Consider the following 23,961-nt stretch of genomic DNA (forward strand, 5'->3'; position numbering starts at 1 on the left):
ACTTAGTATATGCTAATGATGCCTTAATTAGTTTGTATTAGTCAAATGAAGGCTTTTTGCAGATATAACTATACAAGCAAGTGCCTAGTATGCAACTTGATCTAATTGGCTATAACGACAAGTTCCAACCAATAAGATGCAAGTTCACTAGCTAAGAAAGCACCCCATTGGTCCATGAAGAAACCGCCATGAGGGAGGGTGTGTGGCGTCTTTTTTTACACAGAAGTGGACAGCAAGTTATCTTCCGTTATTTTATGATTTCTTGCCTTGGTTTGTGTGATCTTGATGTCCAAACAAGTAACTCATTGGCTAAGCATGAGTTGGAGCAACCAATAAGAAAAAAGGAGCTGAAGTTCATAAACATGCCTAGATTCATATGTTTTTGGACATCTTTGTAATTTTATATTGTTTCCTTGTTTAGATCTAGTGTGAAAGCTTGTTTTAGTGATCTAGGGGATGATGTAATAGTCCTAAGGTCATGTACTATAAATATATGTACTTGGAATGAATGAAAACAAGTTTTAGGAGTGAATTAAAAGTGAGCTTTTGCTTATTGAAATTGAAAGCAGTTCATCCGATTTCTTCTTGAGTTTAAAGAGTCAACTTAAACCCAAAACCCTTAGACTAGGTGAGTGAAGCCTAGTTTAAGAGAGAGCTAGGATAATTGGTGAGTGAATCCAATTGGTATACTTTCAAACCCCTCCTAAGCCAATTTAGTAGGTGAGTGAAGCCTTTTAACCGGTTTAGAACCCTTAAGAGTTGATTAGTGAGTGAAGCTAATCTTACGCTTAAAAACTATCCGTCAATCTTGCATTTCCATCCATTTCCCACCTTAAAACCCCCATATTTCCATCCCTTAGTGAGGTTAAGAGTCATTTTTGCCTTACATAAACACCACACACCAAAAAAGCCCCAAACACAAGCAAACGTACACGTTTCCGCATCAGATAAGCTAATCCTAATCACACGCCTACAACCCTAATTAGCCATCCTAATTGAGTTACTTAAAAGAGTATACTCAAGGCTTTATTACATGCTCAAAATTAAACAACAAAAGCAAATAAAAACCCAAACAAAACTTGGGCTACAACGTATAGCTTCAATGGGCTCGTTTCTTGATCCTTCAACCAATCCACGAAATGCGACACTTAGAATTCGGCCTAAAACTTATCCAAATTAAGTGTTTGAGCACTTTTTCCGTAAGTTCATAATGTGAACTTATTGATGGACCTATTAAAGTCCACGAAATGAGCAAAATTGACCGAACTATGGGTGTCATAAATATATGTATCAACTCTGGTAATTCTAATTCCTCATATAATGCATGGTCTTTTCTTTTGGACCTTGGACTTGCATCAATTTTCAAGCTTTTTTCCAGAAACTGCTCACACCATATCATGTCCAAAACGGTTATAAATACACTACTTATATACTTTTGATACATACATAATTATTAAGAAAATATTGTAAAAAGGAAAAAGCTTCATCACAATAGCAACGAAAAAAGGCAATTAGAAATATAGGAAGTTTTTCTTAAAAAAAGTTTGGGCTAAGTCATGTGACTGCTAGAGTCCCTGTTTCCCTCAAAAGAAAAAAAAAACGTGCCTACTCATAAACAGAAAAAGGGACAAAAAAAGAAAGATATATAAAAGGACCGAAGATTAATAAGAGAGATCAAGGGATAGAGACCTCACCACAATAATAATCACCAACGACGTTCTCTACAATGACCACTAGCCTTCAGTTCTCTCCCACGCACTTAGGGAATGCTCGATATTAGGGTTTTACAATTTAGGGTTTAATTTGAAGTAACATAATGAAGATAAATGAGGGGTTTTACTCGAATTTCATTTTGAACAGCCTAGGTAAGATTAATTTGAATAAAAACCGTTTTTTTTTAAATGCAACTGAAAACAAATTGATCTTGCGTTGGCTTCTTCTTCCTGGACTAAAACATATGGTCGTCTTCAAATTATGGGTGTTCCAATTGTGTAACGGTTCTAGAAAGTCGTGAACCCGTTAAGTAATTGCGGTCGCGCCATGTTTGGTGTGAATTTCACCGCGTCGCTCTATAATGGGTTTTCCCGGAACGGCTACTCTCAAATCCATTACAAAGAGGCCATTCTAGAAGGGAAAGGTCAAGCTTTTCTTCCATGATCGCCATTCTAGAAGGGGAAGGCCAAGCTACCATTATTTGTCATTCATCGTGATGTATTAAGATTACTTGGACCAGATAAGACTAAGAGAGGGTTACATTTAATACACTAAAGTCGGATAATTTAATCGAAGGTGAGAGCTTACGCTTAAAATGATTTTGTGGTTATTCTTTTCAAGGCAGAAACAAACAGTAAAGCATAACATATTTTGACTTATTTACTTCCATCTCATAATGACATTGAATAACAAAAACGCCAGCAACCACAAACTAATTTAATACCTCATGATGTTGGACTCTTGGGAGGGTCTAGGAAGGTCAAGAAATACATAGCACTAGCCAATAAATATTTATTGCAAAGCAATTTGACCATCAAAAACAGATTCACTGAGGAAAAAGGTACTAAGTTTTCGGTCTGCATTCATTATAGACAAAGGAGAAATCATTAAATAGACCCGACAATATGTTATACTCCCTATGTTTCTTTTTAGTTCACTCACTTAACTTTGGAGGAGAATCAAGGAGATACAAAAGTATGAGAGAAATTGAAAAGGTGGATAGAGAGACTAAAAAGTGAGAGAGAGAGAAACTAAAAAGTGGGTTAAAATATTACAAAATGGATGACATGGGTGGAAAAAGTGGAGAATGTAGATGTGACATATTACCAAGAATAGAAAAAGCCACAATGTATATATTAAAAATAAACGGACCAAAAAGGAAAATGTAGATTAAAAAGAAACGAAGGGAGTACTGTTGACCTCTTATCTTCTTGCAATTATTATTGCAATATTCCTCCCGTAATGATTTTTTTTTTTTTTTGGGTATCTATTTGTAACTTATGGGTTTTCCAGCTTTCGTTTTAAGTAACCACATCAAATGCATTAGTGAATTCACTGCAATTCATTGTTTAGTTGACATTGTAGAATGGTCTCATGACTCTGAAGTCTGATCCTCATCATGTACAATCTAAAACAGCCTCCTGCACGGTTACACATACTAATGTGGATGTGCTTTGGTTGAGTTTACGGAAATCCAAGAATCTTGAAAGAAAGATTGGATCTTTAATGTTTTCCTTAAGTATAGAGGATAGAACAAGGTTTGGAAATCACAAAGTCCAAAGATTTTCACAAAGAAAATTAAACTCTAATTTAATCTCATAAATCTATTCTTATTAATGAAAAACTTACTCGCAACCAAGGAGCAAGGCGAAGGCGCGCACATCTTGTAGGCGAGAAGCACTTTTTTTTAAAAAAAATAATATTACCTTTTTTTCATAATTGGATTTCAGTAGATGAGCCCATATATGTAAACGATAACAATAATTAAATTCCAATAATAAGAAAAAGAAAAAAAGCCCTTGAAACAATTAAAAAGGTTAGGGCACGTGAATATGAGGGGAGTGCAATTGTGGGTTTATGCCCTATGGGATAGTTTAGCTAATTTTGACCTTGTCTACTTACCCAGTAATTTAAACAAAATAGAGAAAAGAAAATAATTTGAAAAAAAGGCAGAAGCTCCAGAATCTAGATCGAAGAAGAAGGAAAGATGACAGAAGAGGACGATGAAGAGAGAGAGCAGACATAAAAAAAAAAGAGAAAAGCAGATCGAAGAGAGAGAGCGGACATCGAAGAAAACTTACCTCAAAAGTCCCGACGCCGACCACCGACAGATCGGGTGCCACAAGTCACCGAGGATGCTTGCCGGCGACCTATGTCATAGCTTAACAGTCAATAGACCTCTCAATTCGAAAATAATTCTTAGTTCGCAAGTTAGGGTTTTACCCTCAAATTGGGGATTTGGCTTGAAAAATATTACTGGTGGCTTAGGTAACATTTCATTAAAAAAATTCTTTATCTTCTTCGAATTCAAATGAAATAGAGCTGTTTATGCACCTCTAGTCCGAAAGCGTGCTCCTCCGCCTCTCTTAAAGGCGCGCACCTTACGTCGCCTCTCGTACTGTGCTGCGCCTGACTTCTCAGATGCGTTTTGGCTAGCGTCTAGGCGCACCTTGGGCCCACTTTTTAAAAACTAAGATGAAAAACTAGCCATATATATAAGCTTACAAAAACTGATTTCTGCCTCTACCAGGTTTCGAAATACTAAATAAACTACAAAAAGGAAAAAAAAAAAAAAAAGGATTTCCTACATCTATTAAGAATGCAACTAAAAGTAGAATTCTAACTTAACTATAATTTTAACACAACTATGACTACAAATCCTAATAGGACTAGGATTACAAAACTTACTCCTAAAACAAATAGGAAATCTAACCTTAATAGCACTACGATTACACATATCCTAAGAGAACAAGGAATCTAGTAATACTTCTAATAAAACAATAAAAACAACTTAGCAACCTAATGCAAATAAGAGAATTTCGACCATTAACAATTAAAACTAACACTAAAACACTACTTATAACCTTGAATTATAAGATAATCCAAACCCAATAATTATATAGATGAACTAATTTAATTATCTTGAATGTCCTTGTTGCATCCATATTGATAGCAATTTGATGTGGATGTGGATGTGGATTCCCTTTAGTTGAGTTTTATGGAAATCCAAGAATCTTAGAAAGATTGGATCTTTAATGTTTTCTTTAAGTATAAAGGATATAAGAATTAGATCAAACACAAAGTAATTCACGAATTGAGTCGTGATTCCCTCTCAAAAACAAAGTAATTGAGCAATCAATCTTAAATCTCAAACACAAAGTCATTGATTCAATGTTTGAAAATCACAAAGAAGTCCGAAGATTTTCACAAAGAAAATTAAAATCTAATTTAATCTCATAAATATATTCTTTATGAATGAAAACGAGCCATACATATAAGCTTACAAAAACTGATTCCTACTCCTACTAGGTTTTGGAATACTAAGTAAAGTAGGAAAAGGAAAACAAAGGAATTCCTAACTCAATTATAATCCTAACACAAATAGGACTACCGACCCTAATACGATTAGGATTACAACACTTACTCCTAAAACAATAGGAAATCTAACTCTAATAGAACTACGATTACACAAATCCTAACAGAACTAGGATTTCCAGTAATACTTCTAATAAAGCAATAAAAACAACTTAAGAACCCAATTTAAATAAGAAAATTTCGGCCTTTTACAATTAAAACTAACACTAAAACACGATTCAGAACCTTGAATTGTAACATGATCAAAACCCAATAATTAAATAGATCAACTAGTTTAATTATCTTGAATAACCTTGTCGCATCCATATCACATATAAAGTTGTGTGATCAATGATGCAGGAACATCATATTTGGTTAACAAGGATTTGCCTCGGGTTGCGACGAAAGTGTATCGTTGGAGATGCAACATTGATGATGATTCTTTGGGGATTTAACCCATTAGTTTGAGTTTTGACCTTCGTCTATCTCGAATAACTTGTAAATGTTTAGAATAAAACCTTAGGTTGCTTCTGAAGCTTGGATTGAGAGACGAACTAGAAAGCATAAGGGGTCAGTTTTCAGCCATGGAGCTACACGAGCCCAAAAGGCATGGGCATTACCAGAAGGGGTCCAAGTGCGTCGTGTAGATTCAATCGGGACAGAAAATTCAGCCACATTCAACTGTGGACTATACTGGTCATATAGCACAATTTTCACATAATTTTCTCTTTTCTTCATGCTTAAGACTTTCAATTTTTTTTTATTTCCAACCAAAGGCCTAGAACATACTTTGTTTAAGCATACATCAATAATGAAGTAAGAAGTCAATGACTCCTCAGCTAGGGCGGATACGGGTACGGGGACGGAAAACGGCAAAATTAAAATTTCTGGAAACGGGTACGGCTTAAATTCGGGCAAAAAGAAAAATCATAAAAAATTATAATACATTTAATGAATAATATTATCCTAAATTTTTGATACATTTTAGTAATTTGTAATCTCAATTTAATTTTTATAAAAAAAATTAAACAAAATACATGTAAAAATATAAACTAATAAGCTTTTTTTTTCCATTCAAGAATACTATAAATATATAATTTAGGTAAAAAAAAAAAAGGAAGAATAGAAATAGTAATTAGTTGACTACTTGACTTTCCTAGATAAGTAGTGCACACTCACAGCAAGCCAAGCAGTAGAGCTATATTTATAAAAAAGAAAAAGGTGCTGGACAACTGTACTCATATTATAAACAACCCAACACATGAAGAGAGGGAGAGACAAACTAAAACAGAAAATAAAGAAATAAAAATCAGAAAAAATATCTTTGAATACCTAGTACGCTATTACCTTCCTTATCCACTCTCTCTCTCTCTACCCGCAAAACTCACGGTAACCCATTTCAACTTCAACCTCCATTAAAACTTTCTCCCACATCTTCAAAAATGACGCAACTCCATTCATCAAGCTTCGATTCACCAAGTTCCCTCTCTCGTCGAACCTCACTCTTTCTCTCCTTCTCTCTCCTCTTTCCCTTCTTTCTCTCTCTTTACAAAACCTTCCTTTCTTTCACTTCGCCATAACTCCCCTCTTAACCCCACTTTCTCTTCTTCTTCATCTTCATCTTCAACTCTCACACCATTGAAAACCCATCTGAATTTAAAGAAGACAATGAAGTCTGTCGAACAAGGTTGCTCGCCCAGAACGTCCAAAAACAGGTTGGATAAGTGGCTTTACCCTCAAAAACGTACCCAACCCGTACCCAAAGTCGGCCCATCCGTCCCCAAAAGCAACCCACGTACCCGACCCACTGGATTCGTTCAAGGTATGAATCCCACGCGAATCTGTAACATACTCAGGACGTACCCGTACCCGATATGAGAAACGGAGCCTGGGAGGCGTACCCATGCATCATAGCTCCTCGACTTCTCATGATTCACATACGAACGGAAGGGCTTTATCATCAAATTTGCTACAAGTTCATATCTTATTTGCTTGTTTTTCACATATGAAGCTGATGTAGATTAGAAGGGTTAGTTATGTAGAGTTCTAGTTCTATTAGAATTCTATGTAATTTAGATGTTTTAACTCCTTGCTTGTTAAGAGTTTGTTTACTTTAGGATTTTATTTTGATTACAGTTTGATTTGCATTAGGAGTTTAATTACTTAGTCGTGTGTTTGGATAGAATTTAGGCGTGTAGGTTTTAGTTTATCTTGTTTGGTTTGTGCTTTATCTTTAAGCTTGTTAGTTGCATTAGAGTTAGGACTCTTGTATGCTTTATTTAGTTCGAATATTATCATGAATAGTGAAAGAGTATTCATTGGAGTTTAACCTATTCCTTGTGGAATTAACGTTTTAGGAGAGAATCCAAAGCTTTGGCAGTGAATGCAACCCTAGTTATTATCAAACCTTGGTTAGGATTTGATAGTCATATCCTTGTTACTTGTTTTCTTTAATAATCAATCATAAAACGTGTGACTAAGTGTTAAAGAACTCGACTTTACACCTTAATAGTGATCAAGAATTGCTTTCTTGGTTCAAGATTTATTCAAGACTCATCCAAGATCCATTCTTTTAATCAAGAACTCAAAGATAGCCTTCAAATTCACATCAGAAGACCATACAAGAACAAAAATAAACCTTGCCTTCTCCATTATGGATCAATCTTACTCCGTCACCCCCACCCACCAAAGTGGGACAATAGTGACGATAGTTAGTCTAATAAAGGCTCCTCATCATACTATCATAGTAACAACCACCATATTTACACAACTAAACTCTTTATAGTTTGAGCTTTTAATACCTAGTAAAAAGCAGACTCATTTCTGTCTTTTCAACCAGCCACATGACAATGACACCGGTACTTAAGTCGATGTAGACATCGGATCAGCCTAGTTATAGTCCCAATGGTAAAATTTATTTCCTCCTCAATATAGGAGCCTAAGATTAGAGCATAGGCAAACTTCTCCTCCAAACCTTTAGGTGTTATACCAACATCGTTTAGTATTAGGATAGTTATTCCATGATTGTCCAGGAAGACTCCTAATCACCTGTTCTAGAAGGGGTAAAAGGGGGATTTCCAACAACAAGAATGACTCAGCAGCCTCGTACAGCACAGGGTGGCAGAGTGGCAGCATATTCTCTGTGATTAGTGAGTGGCACTAACTTATTATTGTAGCAGAAGAATGTGACGTAGGCAGAAAAAAGGTGACAACATTCATCAACAGTAGCTACCAGTATAAATAGGAGGAAGGTAGATTAAGAAAGGCATGTTAAAAGATATTTGTATTAGCTCTTTGTTTTTGGAGAGACCTCACCTCTCGAAAGTGAGATAGTCTGTATTAGTTGATCTTGGATCTTTAATACATATTTCCTCAAAGTTTCCCTAAATTATTCTGAGTGACTTGATTCCTAGCAACTTGGTATCAGAGCAAGGTTGCGTGTTCTTAAAAAAAAAAAAGAAATGGGAGACGACCACCAGCAACGGCTAGAACAGCTGGAACAACACCTCACAGGAATAAACACAACCCTTACCGAAATGAGAACCCAACATCTACACTTGGAGGAAAGGTTAGAAGGCCATGTAAACCATATCCGGGAGGAACAAAGGAGTTTTCAAGAAGAGATAAGGGTTGTTTTTGTTAAAGTTATTTTAAGCTTATCCTAAAATAAGGAAAATTAAGTTTAGTTTTATTGGTAATAAAAGATTGTAGCCTTGATTATAGGTTTACCATTTACCTATTCATAGTTAAGCATGTTAATATATAATATGTTGTAACTTATGTAAAGTAGAAGTAAGAAATAAAGAAAATAAGTTATTCTCCTCTTCCACATTATATTATTCTATCAAATTTTGTATCAATGGTATCAGAGCCAAGTTATTTTTAAAGAGAGAGAGAAAGTGTTATCAAACACAATATTATTCAATGGCTTCTGAAACGAATTCCAGTTTTGTCCAAGCCGCAATCCCTCGCTTTGATGGTCATTATGATAATTGGAGTATGTTAATGGAAAATTTTTTGCGCTCAAAAGAATTTTGGGAGGTTATAGAATCTGGCGTTCCGAAACCAGTAGAAGGCACTACTTTTTCAGACGCTGAGAAAAAGGAACTTGAAACTAAAAAGCTTTTAGATTTAAAAGCAAAAAATTTCCTATTTCAAGCTATTGATCGATCTATCCTAGAGACTATTCTTTGTAAAGATACGTCAAAGGATATTTGGGATTCGATGAAAAAGAAATATCAAGGCTCTGTGAGGGTGAAGCGAGCACATCTTCAAACCTTGAAAAGTAATTTCGATACATTGGAAATGAAGGAGAACGAATCTATTACAAGCTACTTTGCTCGTACAATGGAAATATGCAACAAGATGCGATTCCATGGAGAAATTATGACAGATACGACTATTGTAGAAAAGATATTACGAACATTGACAAAAGACTTTAATTATGTAGTATGTTCAATTGAGGAATCAAAAGACATTGACGCTCTCTCAATTGATGAGTTGCAAAGCTCATTATTAGTGCACGAACAAAAGATGAACAAAAGTTCACCTAAAGAAGATCAAGCGCTAAAGGCTTCTACCAATACCCAATTTAATAATTTCAGAGGAAGGGGTAGAGGAAGAGGTAGAGGAAGAGGAAGAGGAGATCGTGGATATAAAGATGATGGTAGGAATTACAAAACAAGTAATGACCATTATCATAATAGAGGTAAAAATCAAAATTCAGAAAAGTCAACGATTGAATGTTATAGGTGTCATAAATTTGGTCATTATGCTTCTGAATGTTACACGAAGTTACCCACAAATAATAGGGAAAAAGGAGAAAGTTCAAAATTTTGCTGAAAATAAAGAAGTGGAAACATTGTTGATGGCCACTCAAGATAACATAGATGCAGACATCAACATTTGGTACGTGGATACAGGTTGTAGTAACCACATGAGCGGATGTAAGTCATCTTTTTCACATTTAAATGAAGATTTTCATTCTACAGTATCGTTTGGTGATTGCTCTTCAGTAAATGTTGTGGGTAAAGGTGATATGAAAATAAAAACCAAGAATGGTTCAATTGAAACAATTTCAAACGTAATGTATGTTCCAGACCTCAAAAGTAATCTACTGAGTGTGGGGCAATTACAAGAAAAGGGTTATAAAATAACCATACAAAGGGGTGCTTGTGAAATTTATTCGCCTACTAGAGACATTACTATTGCAGTAATTCCAATGAGCTCTAATAGGTTGTTTCCTTTGAAGATTGAAGGCATTCATTCTTCTTTTTTGGCTAAATTAAAAGATCCAATATGGCTTTGGCATTTTCGTTATGGTCATTTAAGTTTTAGCGGACTAAAGACACTACAACAAAAAGAAATGGTGATAGGACTTCCCAGTATCACGGCTCCCTCTCAAGTTTGTGAAGAATGTGTTATTAGCAAACAACATCGTTCACAATTTCCAAAAGGCAAGTCGTGGAGAGCAAAAGATGTTTGGAATTAGTACACTCAGATATATGTGGTCCCATAAATCCGACTTCAAATGGAGGTAAAAGATATGTGATTACCTTTACTGATGATTTTTCAAGAAAAACATGGGTCTATTTTCTACAAGAATAATCAGAAGCTTTTACTACTTTTAAAAGCTTTAAAGCTCTTGTTGAAAATGAATCTGGGAAAACTATTAAAAGCCTCCGAACTGATCGGGGAGGCGAGTATGGTTCAAAAGAATTTGAAGCTTTTTGTAAAGAGCATGGTATTCGAAGAGAGCTTACAGCAGCATATACACCACAACAAAATGGTGTATCAGAAAGGAAAAATAGAACGATTTTGAATATGGTGAGAAGTTTATTGGCAAGAGGGCGAATTCCAAAGACTTTTTGGCCTGAAGCGGTAAATTGGAGTGTTCATATTTTGAACCGAAGCCCTACTTTTGCTGTTTTGAACATGACTCCAGAAGAAGCATGGAGCGGAAGAAAACCATCTATTGATCATTTTCGAGTATTTGGGTGTATTGCTTATGCCCATGTTCCAGATGTCCAAAGAAAGAAACTCGATGATAAGGGTGAAAAATGTGTATTTTTGGGAGTAAGTGAAACTTCCAAAGCATACAAATTGTATAATCCTTTCACACAAAAGGTAAAAATTAGTAGAGACGTCGTATTTGATGAAGAAAGTACATGGAATTGGAATGAGAAATCATCTATTCCATTAACATTTGATGGCGATGAAGATGATGAAGTTGAGGATGAACTAACAAGGCAACCACATACACATAATATTGAAGAACCGAGTAATCAAATTGAAATTTCACCAAGTGAACATCCACCTGTCAATCATGCTGAAAATGAAGGACGTCCACGCCGTAATCGTAGAAGGCCTGAATGGATGAAAGATTACGACGTAACAGGAATTGATCAAGATGAGGATTCTATTTCTCATTTTGCTTTATTTGCAGATTGTGATCCTACAACATTTGATAGTGCCGTTAAGGAATCTAAATGGCGCAAAGCAATGGATGATGAGATAGCATCCATTGTAAAGAATAATACTTGGGAATTATGTGATCTTCCCAAGGGACACACAACCATAGGTGTGAAATGGGTTTTTAAAACAAAGCTAAACAAAGATGGTGAGGTAGACAAGTATAAGGCACGATTAGTAGCTAAAGGATATAAACAACAATTTGGGGTTGATTATACAGAAGTATTTGCTCCTGTTGCAAGAATCAGAATGGTAGTATCTCTGGCAGCACAAAATTCTTGGTCTATCTTCCAACTAGATGTCAAGTCAGCATTCTTGAATGGGTATTTGGATGAACAAGTATATATAGATCAACCACAAGGTTATGTGAAGGTTGGAAAAGAAGAAAAGGTTTATAGATTAAAGAAAGCTCTTTATGAATTGAAACAAGCCCCAAGAGCTTGGTATAGTCGCATTGAGACTTACTTTATTAAATCTGGTTTTGTGAAGTGTCCATATGAACACACCATGTTCATTAAAATTGGAAAAGACGGAAAAATGCTCATAGCTTGCTTATACGTTCATGACCTAATATTCACTGGAAATTGTGAAGAGAAAACATTTCATGAATTTAAAAAGTCCATGATGGAAGAATTCGAAATGTCTGATCTTGGACTAATGCACTATTTTCTAGGCATAGAAATCATGCAATCAACTAATGGAATATTTCTTTCTCAAAAGAAATATGTGGGAGATATATTGGAGAAATTTCAAATGAAGGATTGTAATCCTGTAAGTACTCCAATTGAATGTGGAATGAAGCTACATAAAGATATTGATGGGAAGAAAGTTAATGGTACACTTTATAAACGGATGGTAGGCAGCTTAATGTATCTTACTACTACAAGGCCTGATATACACTTAATGTATCTTACTACTACAAGGCCTGATATACAATATTTTGTAAGCCTAATAAGTAGATACATGGAGAATGCAACGGAATTGCATTTGTCAGTTGCGAAAAGAATCCTTCGCTATCTACAAGGAACTCGAGATTTTGGTTTATACTATAAAAAGGGTGAAAAGACCAACATGATTGGTTATACTGATAGCGATTATGCGGGAGATCAAGATGACAGGAAAAGTACTTCTGGTTATGTCTTCATGTTCGGAAAAGGCGCTATATCTTGGTCATCTAAAAAGCAAACCATTGTTACTTTATCTAGTACGGAAGCTGAGTTTGTTGCAGCCACGGCTTGTGCTTGTCAAGCCATATGGATAAGAAGAATATTAGATGAACTAAAATTCAAACAAGCTCAACCCACTAAAATATATTGTGACAACACCTCAACAATTAAGTTGTCAAAGAATTTGGTGCTACATGGAAGAAGCAAGCATATTGATGTCAAGTACTACTTCTTAAGAGATCTATGCAATGATGGAATAGTTGATCTTGTGCACTGTAAGAGCGAAGATCAACTTGCGGACATTTTTACAAAAGCTCTAAAAAGAGATCTTTTTGTAAAGTTCAGATTGGGTGTTCGTTCTTCAGAAACTAATGAAAGTTAAACTGATATTGTACCATTATCAGTTTAAGGGAGGCAATGTTAAAGTTATTTTAAGCTTATCCTAAAATAAGGAAAATTAAGTTTAGTTTTATTGGTAATAAAAGATTGTAGCCTTGATTATAGGTTTACCATTTACCTATTCATAGTTAAGCATGTTAATATATAATATGTTGTAACTTATGTAAAGTAGAAGTAAGAAATAAAGAAAATAAGTTATTCTCCTCTTCCACATTATATTATTCTATCAAATTTTGTATCAGTTTTGTTGTCCATACGCGACCAATCCCGGACTCCTACCAATGTTCTGCGTCCACGACGCAATTATGAGAGACCCCACGAGACTCTTCATAGAGAAGAAGAGGAAGAAGAGGAGGTAGGGTTGAACCAACCGGGGGCAATTGTGTTGGGAAATTGGAGGTTCAAAAAACTGGACCTACCCATTTTTAATGAAGAGAACCCATATGGGTGGATAACGAGGGCGGAACGTTACTTCAAGTTCTATAGGCTGACGGAAGACGAGAAGGTGAAAGCGGCAGTGTTGCGTTTGAGGGTGACGCTTTGCTATGGTTCCAGTGGGAAGATAGCCGCAGAGTCGTCATTCGTTGGGAGGATATGAAAACGATGGTGCTTTGTCAGTTTCGACCATCCGCTTCTGGCTCCCTCCATGAGCCACCGTCAAACAGGGGGATGGGAGTGACGGAGTACAAAAGAAGATTCATTGAGCTTTTGGCCCCTTTAGGAAACGTACAGGAAGAGGTGGCCAAGGGGTAATTTATAAATGGGTTAAGGAGGACGTTAGGGCTGAAGTACGTTTATTGGGCCCTAGAACGTTGGACTTTGCTATGGACCTGGCCATCAACGCCGAAGACAAAATTTAATGCTCTCCCTTATGCAAACAGTCGTATTGAAACCCTAGCCTACCAAAAACCTATACACCTCTCCAAACTAGATCCTTCCATGCTTCATCCTATACCGGGTCCACATCATCAATGGCCCAGCCCACTAAGCTTACCCATTCCTACCAAACAAACCAACAAAGAAGTGTCCACAAACGGTCTAATTTGGGAGTGAGAAGGCTTACTCAGGAAGAAACGCAATATAGGAGAGAAATGGTTATGCTTTAAGTGTGACAGAAAATGGAGCGCCGGTCATCGTTGTCCGCGAAGGGAGCTCAGGGTGATCATCGGCGCCGACGAACCGGCAGAAGAAGAGCTCCAACTCGAAGGAGAGGACAATCCGGAGGAGTTGACGAGTGAGCTCGCCACCATGACCAAACCGGAGATTTCCCTAAATTCAGTGTTGGGGATCGACACGCCGCGTACGGTGAAAATGAAGGAGGAGATTGGAGGTCAGGAGGTGGTGGACCTGGTGGTCATGATAGACGCGGGGGCAACTCACAATTTTATCTCCTCCAAGACAGTGGAGAGGCTTTCCATTCCCATCACTCCTACGCGAGAATTCGGGGTTACCCCGGGGGCATAGGTGAGGTTGTCCATGGGCGAGGTAAATGCCAATCCCTTCTTTTACATTTACAAGAACTAAGCATAATTGAAGATTTTCTAGCCCTAGAGTTAGGAAACTCTAACTTCATCTTGGGTATCGCTAAATTGGGGACCATGACGAACAATTGGAAATTCAACCTTGGGCAGGAGAGTGTCACATTAAGGGGGGATTTGTCCCTGGGCAGAACATTAATATCCCTCAAAGGGGGAGGGTATCTTTTGGAGTTGAACAGATTGGAAGGAGAAGAAAATCAACTGAATGATTCTTGCCCAAACCCCGACTTGCAACCCATCCTAGACCACAACCAAGCTGTGTTCAACATGCCGAAGGGCCTGCTTCCTATCAGGGGACACGAACACTCCATTGTCTTGAAAGAAGGGAGTGACCCCATTAGTGTACGTCCCTACCGATATCCTCAAATACAGGAGGATGAGATAGAAAAGTTGATTGAGGATATGTTACAGGCCGGAATAATTAGACCGTCCACTAGCCCATTTTCTAGCCCCGTCCTATTGGTGAAGAAAAAAGATGGAAGTTGGCGTTTTTGTGTGGACTAGCAAGGAACCCACCAGGAAGATTCCTGATCACCTATTCTGGAAGGGGTAAAAGGGGGATTTCCAACAACAAGAATGACTCAGCAGCCTCGTACAGCAGAGGGTGGCACAGTAGCAGCATATTCTCTGTGATTAGTGAGTGGCACTAACTTATTATTGTAGCAGAAGAATGTGACGTAGGCAGAAAAAAGGTGACAACAGTCATCAGCAGTAGCTAGCAGTAGCTAGCAGTATAAATAGGAGGAAGGTAGATTAAGAAAGGCGTGTTGAAAGATATTTGTATTAGCTCTTTGTTTTGGAGAGACCTCACCTCTCGAAAGTGAGATAGTCTCTATTAGTTGATCTTGGATCTTTAATACATTCATACCCCCAAAGTCTTCCCTAAATTATTCTGAGTGACTTGATTCCTAGCAGAGTCTTTCTTTCTATTTTTTTTGGGAATTATGCAATAGCATGCTGGATGTTTTTCGAAATTTAATTATTCAGAATAAGCTGAAAATCCTGGAACATTCCTAATCACTATCAAAAATAAAAATAAAAACATTCTACATAAAACAGGTCAAAAAAATAAAGCCGGGCTTTGAAAACTGAATCCTGACCAAATCACTTGATTAACTAGGTCTATGTGTCCGTCTAGGCTCCTATCATTCAATGCACTGTACATCTTTTATGTTCTTCCAGACTGAAAAGGTAATAAAAATCTACTTGCCATTCAGACATAAAGTAGCATAGATATGCCACTAAGTTCTCTCCACATCCGACAACAACCCAAAGATATCTACTTCAGCAGTTACTTCATAAATTATTGAAGCCTCGAATTATGAATAAAGCAAAATAAAACAGTATGTATGGTTCTGAGGGAGCCCACAGATGATTTGCAAAATTAGGACTGAATACAGGCACAGCCAGGGGACCATTCACTTAAGCTTAATTGCTTAAACTGGGACCAGGGAATTTAAATTGATTCCAGGATCCACAGATCATATAACATGATATTCGCAGCAGAGAAGCAATGAAATACTTCTAAGCGCTATCTACGTGGAATGTTTTGAATGAGAATAATGCACAAGTTCATGCCAGGTTAAACAAAATCCAAATTGCTGACATACCATAAGTTCACTGTCTGGTTCAAGATAAAGTAAGGAAGCCAACTGCTCCCCGACAGAAGGTTCGAGCTCCTGGCAATCTCTACTAATCTGAAACAACAAAGACATGAAAAGAAAATTATACATATATATAAATGATAAAAGATAGAACTGTAAATATAACCGTATAACAAGAGACTACAAAGATAAGCTTCTGAACTCAATGCTCTATGGAGTAGGGAAATGACCACAGGGATATAGGGAACATGAAATACTATTTACTCATTAGTTCATTGTGATATCGCAAAGGCTAGATCCACTGCTTACGATTGACTGATTCTTCAAGAAATCATCCGCCACTTTTTCCTTAAAACACTCCCAAATTCTGCTTTAAATCAGTGACATTGGTTGAAAAATGGGGAAAATATAATTCCACTTATTTGGGAGTAGAATGAAGAAAAGAACAATGATCAAAAGCAGAAGACTGGGCAGAAATAGTTAAAGCAAAAGTTCATATATGTGGAGCAGCACAGGTACACGAACACGACACTGTTCTTGGCTAAACAAATAATTGATGATACCTTCACTGGCAAATTCTCATTGTACGGGTTCCTCAAATGCCGAGTTTTATTGAAAGTTAGCTCACATAACTGCATCGGTGAAGCAAAAAGTAGTTATTATATATGTATATGGACCTCTAAAACAGCCAACTGAAATGGATTGAAGACTAACTAGATGCATAATATTATATACCGAAGTAAGAAATTGCACCACATAATGACATTTAATCTCAAAAATGAAAGCTACCAATTCTGAAGTAAAATCTCGGGCAAGTATTCAAAAGAACATGTTATTAAAGTCCATTCAGTACGGATGCCATTTAATTATTCTGATTTCTGAGTGCTTTTCTGGCCAGCTAGGAGGAAGGGGAGTTAAGAAGATAAGTGAAAGATAAACTCTATTGAAACTTGAAAGACATCTCACATAACTACCTCGATGAAGCAAGAACCCATAAATAGTCTTTCTATATCCATATGGGCCTCCAAAAGCACCATCGGAAATAGACGAACTAAACAATGATGAGACTATGTAATGTTAACTATACAAGACATTACATCAACAAAATGACTTTCAATCTCACAAAGAACAGATGTTGAAAAGAACATGCTACCGGAGTCCATTAACTTTTATGCCATACGAAATCGTAAATTTAAGTCACACGCAGAAAGACTGTTTAAAACATATTTACTCTTTGAAGGATTTCCCAAACCTTCCATTTGTTTTTCTTTACAATTTATTTCATCCGTACCCTCTTTTGTTAAGAAAGTTCAGATTTTATTTTTATAACCTCGTATTTTGTCTTCTCTTTACATGTAATTCAATTTCTTGTTCCTTTATGTTTTCTCTCTTCTTGCTTCCCTCACTTTCATTTTCTCATGCTTGTTCGTTTACTCTCTCCAACTCATTCCTTTCTTTCTATTGTTTTATATGTCTAGCATACGATTTCATATGACGGTTCCTGTTAGCCGACCCAACATCATATTGAAACTAAGGCTTAGTTTCTGTAAGGATTGTTTAAAAAAGCTGAAGTATTGGCTTGTATACCCTAATTCAGAAAAGCTTTTTTCAATATTTGAGACAACTTATTTGACACAATTGAACGAATGTTTGATTAGCATTTTGCACAATCCTCATTTACTTAACAATACTATTATGTTGAGTAATTTTTCTTCACCTAAATATATGTAGAAGTAATATTTCCTGTTGTAAATACGTTGAAATCTTTGAACTTTTGAGGCAGTATTTGCAATATAGTCATACAAGTTCTTGATTAGCATTTTAATTGAGTGTTATTCACTTCAATATTTCCATTACGATAAAGATTCTAATTCAAACATCGATATTTTGGAACATGATTATAATAGATGATAGAATATTCCGTAGTTTTGCATCCATTTCAATGACACTTTAAATGAGTTGGCTCAAGCACAAGCTACTTCTAGTGACCAAGGTGATGACATGCATCAATTAATGCGTATATAGTGATTTATGCTGCATTCTGCAAATAAAACTCAATATAAAATGGTAACTGGTAAGTACTACTTATTCAACAAGTAAATATACCTTTAACCATTTAACAGAGAAATTTCTGCCATAATGAGCTGTCCCATGTGCATGCTTCCAGTTACCCCCACCAGCAGTCTCACCAATTTTAGACGTCATCTTTGCACAACCCTAAGCATGAAAAAATTGAGGATCCTTTCTGTCAGGTCCTTAGACTTGGAAACCTCATCATTATTTCAATTATCACAAAGGAAATTGAAAGCCCACCTGAAAATGACGAGTACGGTTGACAGAAAAGACCAAGATAACATGCTCAACAGAATCAAAAGCTTCATTCAATTTGGCTTCATTGCTTCTCTGAGTAGCCCATACACCTTGTTGAACTGATAACTCCAAGTTTTCACGATTGCAGCTCTTCACAATAAAATACCTGTAATTTCAAAGATACCAATGAAAAAAGAAAATTCGATAAAGCTTATCTTAAGACCTCAAACAGCAAGATATTCAGAACGAAATTTGTATGTAACGACTCCACTTAGGTCGAGGGAGGATGCAACTGAGATAGGAAAGTTACCAAAAGCTGGTTTAGGTTTGAATCCCCGCAAGAAAGTATGCTGATAATTCTGAAAGGGGATCTAGAAGCCTTTTGGAGCTAGAGACATTTGGTTTAATTGCAGGTAAAGTAGAGCATGCTCTTATTCTGCTAATATCAGCATGAAACTTATTGAAGCAGATTAGCATGCAGTTTTAAATCAAATTCATCTTTCAGAGTTATAAAATTATGATGGAGGAATTTAAGATGAAAAAGTAGCATGAGTACAGGCTACACAACAAGATCTATATAGATCATGGTACACGAACAGCAACAGCAACAAAATCATTCCTGTAGATTAAACAACAAGACTACACCAATATAGCATGTGGATAAAGGACACCTTCACAATACATATGATAAACAAAGTCAACTCATGATTTTAAGGTTGAAATTTTTGCCAAAAGCCATTAAAAACTACAAACAAAGTAATATGCTGATCCAATTAGCCACCAATAAGTGGTAGAACAGATGGCTAGCTTACTACTCCTGGTTATTTTAAGACTTTCTGCAGACAACAGTTTCAGTTTCAACACTTGCAAAGGGTCCCACCTCTGCAAACAGAATATAAAAAGAATGCAACCATCCGCCAAGTAGAATTTTGCATTTCCCATCTCACAGACTCGTCAATAAATTATAATGGCAAGTTGACACATAATATGCAAGAAAATTTTAGTGATATACTGAACCAAAAGTAGTGGCATCCTATACCCAATTGATGTGAAAGGACTAGAGAGCTGACAAGCCTATGTATAGAGGAAGAAAGAAGTTGATCATCTAGTCATAACGCAATTCCAAATTTGTTGACCAGATCCAATAGCAAACTTCTGAGACAATAGATAGCGATGGCCCGTGAGTTTCTGAGATGAGCAAAGATGATTGTGCAAAAAAAAAAAAGAACATTCCACCTAAAAAAAAGGAACTTCATACCTAAAGGGCGAAGAAGAGATGAGGGAAACAGTTGCTCAATCACAACCAAGAAAATCTTACTGAACCCATGCGATACCATTAAGTTACACAAATGAAGGATCTTCCTTGACCTTCAGAAACCAATGTTCCATCTTGTTTAGATTTACAAAGAATGATCCCAACCCAAAAGATGATCTCATCTATGCCCTCCCAACTTAAGCCAAAAGACAACTCTCAGTAACTTAGCTCTCAGAACTTCCCCAGCTCTGGACATAAGGGAAAAAAAGAGGATGCTAAAAACTAAGACAAAATATAGGTAAGACCCCAAGCATCACAGAAAAAGGGACTTTTTCCGCTCATCAATGTCCTACAGACTTGAAGCAAATGCTCCACAGGTGATATCAAGAGATACTCTCGAGATTGCCACCCATATATATAAGTAGTACTAACATAAAAACAAAGGACCAAAAATAAATTCAGTGATATATAGTAGGGATTTCCGTAAGTACACAACATCATAAAATTATAAAAAAGACCAAAAAAGGGGCATAAAAAATAAAAAGAAGAAAGATAGAACAGCATACATCATCATGCCTTAGTATTCCATGAAAGTTGTCATTTGAATTAAAGTCTTCCTATTAAAAAAAAGGTAACACTTGGCCAGAAGTCGTTCTCTTTGGACTAATCTTTCAATTAAATAAAAGTGAAGTGAAGCTTCTAAGGGAGCTAGCCAGCAAAAATTGCAAAAAGTCTCAGCCCATGCTCCCCTCTCAATGATCTAATAGATATAAAAAAATAGAGCTAATGGGGCACGTATTGAAGTTTCAAGTTCATTTGTTGTCACTCCCTATCTACCATGCCAAAAAGGGCAAAAGGGGGTGAATGAAGTGCAACAATACAATAGGCATAAAAGTATATTTTCTAGCAGAATGATACCTATCCTAATTTTACAGACAACTTGAAGAGAAAATTAAAATCTAAGATCTCCAATCCACCATGTCGACTTAAAAGGGATTGCCCCCTTTTCTAGCCCATTTGCAAACATGTCTCGTGATTGTACAATATCCTATCAGATAGAAACATTATACCAATTAGCTGCTTGCTTCCGTCTCAGGATCTCCATAATTAATAGTCGAGTGTACTGACGTAAAGGGGATTGTGCCCCCTCTTCAGCCCATTAAAATACAATTTTCCATTGACAAACGATATTTGTAAAATATCGTATTTTAGGAATCTTATACAAATTAATTTCTCAGACAAGTATACATGTAAATCATCAGAAAATATCACTGAAAGGGAACTAGGAATTTTTCTATACAAATAATAATTTGAGAGGATATCCTAGAACATATAAATAATGTAGGTACCAATAAAGAAATGAAATTAAACGTATTTCACCAATTCAGCACAAAAATAATCGAACAATTATATATATATAAATGTCCAAGCTCCAGCTATATTTTCTATCTGTGAAAAGGCAAGGATACAGCCTATACAAGAATATTATTCCTGAAATTAAACATAACATACAATAAGTTGTATCATAAACCTAATAGAAAGCTTTAGCACTCTGGACACACCTAGTTAGCCCTTGAGGCAGTGGAGTAGCTATCCTCCCTGTTTGATTAGATGGATTACTGGGAAGATTTTGTAGTTGGTCCTGGCCAGCCAAAGGCAGCTGTTGTAATTGTTGTTGCATGTTGGAAGACTCCGTCGCCGTAGGTTTGGGGACTGCACCTTGATTTGTGCTGTTAGCACCTTGTGGAAACTGGGATCTGTCTGCTTGCTGAGAATAATTTGTATTGCGTTGTTGAAAAAATCTATTTGAGGCACCATAGCTGTATGAAGTCAGTTGCTGAATCTTCTGAAGGACTTCATCAACAGGAGGCGGAGGGCCAGGCTGCTTCGCATGTCGGTAACGACAGTCTGGGCCATTTGGACAAAATCCCAATTTGTACCTACAATCAATGATCCCATTTGGAAACAGTAAAACACATAAGCAAACATATTATTATACTTTACTACTCTTGTAATACAGAAATACAGAGTATGCAATGCGGCAACACCTTTAGGAAGCAATGTCGTTCAAAAATTATCTTCAGTCACGTAGACAATGGCTTGTCAAAGGGAAATCAAGTATATCCTATCACTGCTCTAAACCACGGTTCATCTCTGAATCATAAACCATTTCAGATTTCATCACTAGTTACGAAATAAAAGGCCTAGAAAAAAAAAAGCATCCTGACTATGGCAGCATTTCATTACCATTACCATTAACCGATACCTTAGATAAGGCTCCCATATTGAGTGCCTTAAGGGTCAGTTTTAGATACGCGCAGTTTTGCTTCATTCAAGTACTACCACAGATGTCCTAAGCCTTAAAATAGTAAGATTGACTGACCTACCAAATCACAACCTATAAAATATAGAGGTGCTTAATCAACCTCTTTTAACTGTATTGGGAAATGGACTTAATCATAAATGAGGAAGAGAAGAAAAAAAGGAGCCATAGGTCATAAAATTCTAATCAAATTTTAAAGAATAATATCTCTTAAATATAAATATAAAATATACTCCATCCATTCTTTATTAATTGCAATAGTTTGACCTCAATATCCTTTATCCATAAATAGAAAAATGAAAAGGTTAACATATGAAACTATATGACGAGAAGAATCTAACAAAATCCCACATGACCATATTTTTCTTACATATAAATTACAAACAATAGTCAAAATGAAATTTGCAAAGAGTTAAAAGCCAAAAATGTTGCAATGAAAAAGGAACAAAGGGATTAACAGTTTCAATAATGTAACTATTAAATAATCAAACATAATATATATTTACATGAGATAAATGTTTACTTTCACATCAACTTCAATATATTTAATTTATTGTGATAAAACATCAAACATAATATAGTACCACCGTTACTAATCTAAAGTTTACCAAATTTGTTGGTTTAAATCATATATAACTTACTACTCCCTCCGTCCAAAAAAAAACCTCTAACACTTGTTATGACACGTAACTTAAGAAAATAATTTATAGTGTGATTACTACATATTTTTTTATTCAAAAGAAAATGTAATAGGAGTTGGGGATATTTTTTTATTACAAATGCAGATGTGATAAAAGTTAGTGGGCCAAAAATGGAGTCAGACTACTAAAATAATAAAGGTGGGACCATACCAAAAATGGAAGTGTTCAAACTAGCTTGGGAAAAACAAAAAAGAAAAGTGTTCAAACTATTATGGAGCAATATGATTGTTATATTATACTAAAGATGAAATAGTTGTTATATAAATGAAAGATGCTCATTGCATATGAAAGATTGGAAAAATAACAAAGTTGATAAAACGACATCATTGAACCATATTTTGATACTAATCCAACCACAAAATACACTGGACCCGTATTTGACACCTCTCATCTTTACCGAACTCAAAACCTACCTACCCACCTGTTTGACGGATTTATCAAGACCCATCTAAAATGCTCCTATTTTCATGACATTTCATACTACCAAACTAAATTCTTATTCAAACCATGACACAAGCATTTATTTCTCTCAATATTTGTACATATATAAAACTCACTCATAAACTGATGCGAAATCAGATGCAAATCAAGAGGTATTATTAAGTACTAATCTTAATTACAACAAAGGAGAGATTAATGGCTTAAGGATTAGTACTAATGTAATCATGCTAAGCAACGAAGGAAGAGAAGCTAAGTAGGATAAGCAAGCACCTGCCCATGGGTGTCGGTTAGGTGTGGGCTCGAGGTGCTTAATATTAATTAGTGTTAATTAAGTCCCAAACATGATTTACCTTCACTTATGGTACAAATTAGCTACTTAGCTCTTAAATCAGTTTTTGTAACTTTCTGTTTTGTAAACCGGATTTATTTTGCTTAGCTTAGATTGTAATGGGACGTGTAACATGGGATGTAATAAGCTCTTAGCTGATTCTTATAGGTGCTTAGACAAGTTGCAGCATTAGAGCCAATTGCAAGCTTTCCTTCCTCGCTAGGAAAGCTCCTCATTTGCCAAACTCCTTGACACGCCAAAACAGAAGAAGTGTGCAGCCAAATGTGATGATCTCCTTGTCTAGTTGGAAGAGGCTCCATGTAAAGAAAGAGTCCTTATTGGTTCGCTTGCCTTAAAC

General features: G+C 36.1%; 1 protein-coding gene across 3 annotated transcripts in view; it reads right to left on the reverse strand.

Moving 5' to 3' along the window:
* The window catches only part of LOC104901189 (30-kDa cleavage and polyadenylation specificity factor 30), a 44,017-nt gene that overhangs the window by 16,095 nt on the left and 3,961 nt on the right, over window positions 1-23,961 (reverse strand). For 2 of the 3 annotated variants that reach the window (XM_057391284.1, XM_010688740.4), the window contains exons 2-6: window positions 21,373-21,750; window positions 18,559-18,721; window positions 18,352-18,462; window positions 16,809-16,877; window positions 16,252-16,338 (exon numbers count right to left, since the gene is read on the reverse strand). In XM_057391284.1, the coding sequence (XP_057247267.1) occupies window positions 16,252-16,338; window positions 16,809-16,877; window positions 18,352-18,462; window positions 18,559-18,721; window positions 21,373-21,750 (808 nt within the window). Of the gene's footprint in view, window positions 1-3,824; window positions 3,864-16,251; window positions 16,339-16,808; window positions 16,878-18,351; window positions 18,463-18,558; window positions 18,722-21,372; window positions 21,751-23,961 lie in introns of those variants that run through there. The other variant, XM_048635220.2, reaches the window with a different exon arrangement.

Source organism: Beta vulgaris, chromosome 8, assembly GCF_026745355.1.
Source record: "Beta vulgaris subsp. vulgaris cultivar EL10 chromosome 8, EL10.2, whole genome shotgun sequence".
NCBI classification, from domain to species: domain Eukaryota; kingdom Viridiplantae; phylum Streptophyta; class Magnoliopsida; order Caryophyllales; family Amaranthaceae; genus Beta; species Beta vulgaris.